Source organism: Cebus imitator, unplaced genomic scaffold, assembly GCF_001604975.1.
Source record: "Cebus imitator isolate Cc_AM_T3 unplaced genomic scaffold, Cebus_imitator-1.0 Scaffold79, whole genome shotgun sequence".
Classification (NCBI taxonomy): Eukaryota; Metazoa; Chordata; class Mammalia; order Primates; family Cebidae; genus Cebus; species Cebus imitator.
This window is the reverse complement of record NW_016107394.1, coordinates 1,582,997-1,586,035: the sequence shown is the minus strand read 5'-3', so window position 1 is coordinate 1,586,035 and position 3,039 is coordinate 1,582,997. Positions and strand designations below refer to the sequence as shown.

The window sequence follows — 3,039 nt, the reverse complement described above, 5'->3', positions numbered from 1 at the left end:
GCCCAGCTGAATTTTTGTATTTTTAGTAGAGACGGGTTTTCACCATGCTGACCAGGATGGTCTCGATCTCTTGACCTCGTGATCCACCCGCCTCGGCCTCCCAAAGTGCTGGGATTACAGGCGTGAGCCACCGCGCCCGGCCGAAAGTATAAATTATCCAAGTCAGAAGTGACTTATCTTATCCAAAGTCTGGTCCCTCTCTCTCTCTCACAGGCACAAAGAGGCTGATCTGCATCTTATCTCATTATTAGACTGTGAGTGTCTAGAGGGCAAGGTCCTGGTTGACTGGACCTTGCTGAGCACCCTAAGCTGAACACAGCATGTAGTAGATGTCAATAAATACTTGAATGAACTCGATGCAATCATGTCTTTGCATATGGGAGTTCCTCTTCCTGGAATGCGACTCACCCACTTCCAATCCTTCCTGTCCTTCAGGCCCAGTACTGTTACCCGGCTTCTCCAGGACTTACCTCTCCTGCCTTACCTTTTCCAGCACTGACTGTACTGTTCATTGTGCTGAACTAATTGGATGCTTCAGGGGGAGGGTGGTCTGACTTTCTGTTTATTTCCAGAAGCCCAGTGAAGGGCTGAGCAAAAGCTGTAGAATGACATACCCCTCTTCCCCTATCAATCCACAGACTCTGAGGCTGGGAACAAGGAAGAACCTCTATGACTGGAAGACACAAGACAAAAGTAACCAACTTCTTCCTCATTCACCCTGAAGACCTCAAAGTTGGGGTAATAAACACATAAGCTATACTGTTACTGTTCTGTCTTCGACTGGAAGGGTGAGAGGTGAAGCTGGCAGAGCTAGCGCAGAGATGATGAAGACGGGAAGGAAAAGTGGTCCTGACAGGCTACAGACTGGGAATATCCGAGGACCCTTGGTCAAAGACAAGGCAAGGGGAGAGGCACTGTTGGAAAGACTTCCAAAGCTCTGCAAGTTTGTTTCTTTTGAAGGGAGGAATAGGGGAGAGGTGATATAAAGAGGCTCAAAGGGGCTGCAGCTGGCTGCAGCTGGGCTGGGAGGAGGAAGCTGGGGGAGACATGAGGTCAGTGTGGGGCTGGGACCAGGCCAAGGGCTGAGTCTCTTTCTTCCCTTTCTCCCCATCAGCACGGAAGAACCCAAGAGAGTCCAGTTACCAACCTTAAAAAAAAAAAACCACCAGGCACGGTGGCTAATGCCTGTAATCCTAGCACTTTGGGAGGCCGAGGCGGGAGGACCACTTGAGATCAGGAGTTCAAAACAGCCTGGTCAACATAGTGAAACCCTGTCTCTACTAAAAATACAAAAATTAACCAGGTGTGGTGGTGGGCGCCTGTAATCCCAGCTATTCGGGAGGCTGAGGCAAAAGAATCGCTTGGGCCTGGGAGGCAAAGGTTGCAGTGAGCAGAGATCACGCCATTGCATTCCAGCCTGGGCAACAGAGTGAGACTCTGTCTAAAAAAAAAAAAACAAAAAAAAACATATATATATATATATCTCCATGCTGAAAGACTCTCCACCTCTTAATATTCTCCATCCTTCAATCCTTCAGCCCCTGGAGAGGATCCTACACTGCAGCAGATAGGGAAAGAGGAGAGTTGATGCCACCCACTAGGAAATGAGAAAGTGGTAGCTGGGAAGGCTGGGACGTCTAGGACCCTTTCACTAAGTTCTAGTTCCCAACCTTCTTCCCTCGCTGTCCCAGCACCCCAAGTGTTCCATAAAAGGTGAGCCTCAGGACCAGGACAGCTCTGGCTGGGGGAGCCAAGGAAGCTGCCCCCTCCCCCACCACGCAGCACAGAGGAAGGCTGCACACTGGCTTCCTCCTCCACGCCTAGCAGCAGCTCAGCAGTCCCTGGGCCCCACCAAAGGCCTGTGAAGTGGCATTTCCTTTGCCTTTGCAAATTTCACATGAAGTTGTACAGAAGTGCCATCCTCCCAATCCTGCCACCCCCACCTGAAAATACCCAGAGAGACACAGAGCTGCCCAGTCTCTGGCCCCGCCCAAGGCCTAAGGGGGTTTCCACAAGGGAAAATAACATCAGGGAGGAAACTCCGGCATCTATTTTCCACTGTCAGTGAGGCAGAGCTGGAGCAGGAGACAGGGTACTCCCCTATCTTACTGCCCCCAGCAAAATCCCCAACACTGTCTGACTTCTTATCTCTCAACCTCTAAGAATCCTTTTGCTTGGGGAAAGAGCCACAGTTCTATCCCTGGACAGATACATAGAGACTACCAAGGCCTGTCGAATTGAGGCTGGTAAGACACGAGGGCCAGGGTGAGGGGCACTGCTATGAGGAACCTCTAGGGGGAGGAAGAGTCAGAGCCATTATGTTCATTGTCTTTTGGAGGTACTGATACGCAACTCCTTAATGCTGAAATAGAGCCAGGAGAAACCAAGCTGACCAGGATTATACAGAGTTGGTAGCAAATCTAGGACAAGGATCCAGGTCTTCTAACCTCCATCTTTAAACAAGTTCGAGAAGGTGAGGATTCTAACTCTGGCCTGAGAATGCACCAACCTTTGACCTCATTCAGGACAACTCTACCACAGTTTATTCCTTCAGGAAATGGGCTAAAGGGGTTGGGTTGACTTACATTTGGGCCTTTTTTGCTTCCAAGTTCCCAGGCCCTCATGCCTAGCTTATCCTGGTGCATTCATGATTTAGCACTGACATTACTCAACAACCAGCCACTCTGGCAGTGCCCTAGCCGAGAAGCTCCTCCTCTGGCCTCTAGCTCCTGGAGAGATACCCTTCCCCCATATGAGATGAGGACAAAAGAGGAAGCTGGACCCTGGACAGGAAAACCAGTCTGATCTGGGGAGGTGGCCCAGGCTTTGTCTTTGGTTTCCCTCCTTAGCTCTTCTCACCGACCCCTACTGACCTCACCGCTAATGGGTCTACACTATATAGGAGGAGTCTTGGCCAGGCACGGTGGTTCATGCCTATAATCCCAGCACTTTGGGAGGCCAAGGTGGGTGGATCATGAGGTCAGGAGATCGAGACCATCCTGGCCAACATGGTGAGACCCCATCTCTACTAAAAATACA

General features: G+C 50.5%; 2 protein-coding genes across 5 annotated transcripts in view; one reads left to right on the top strand and one right to left on the bottom strand.

The window, feature by feature from the left end:
• The window catches only part of PGAP2 (post-GPI attachment to proteins 2), a 40,234-nt gene extending 39,475 nt beyond the window's left edge, over positions 1-759 (top strand). For both annotated transcript variants that reach the window (XR_005201030.1, XM_037740069.1), the window contains one exon: positions 639-759. Coding sequence is in view for 1 of the 2 variants with exons in the window: in XM_037740069.1 (XP_037595997.1) it covers positions 639-673 (35 nt within the window). In the remaining variant the exon portion in view is untranslated. The remainder of the gene's footprint in view (positions 1-638) is intronic.
• Positions 1-3,039, bottom strand: part of RHOG (ras homolog family member G) — a 16,252-nt gene that overhangs the window by 9,666 nt on the left and 3,547 nt on the right. The window lies entirely within an intron of this gene.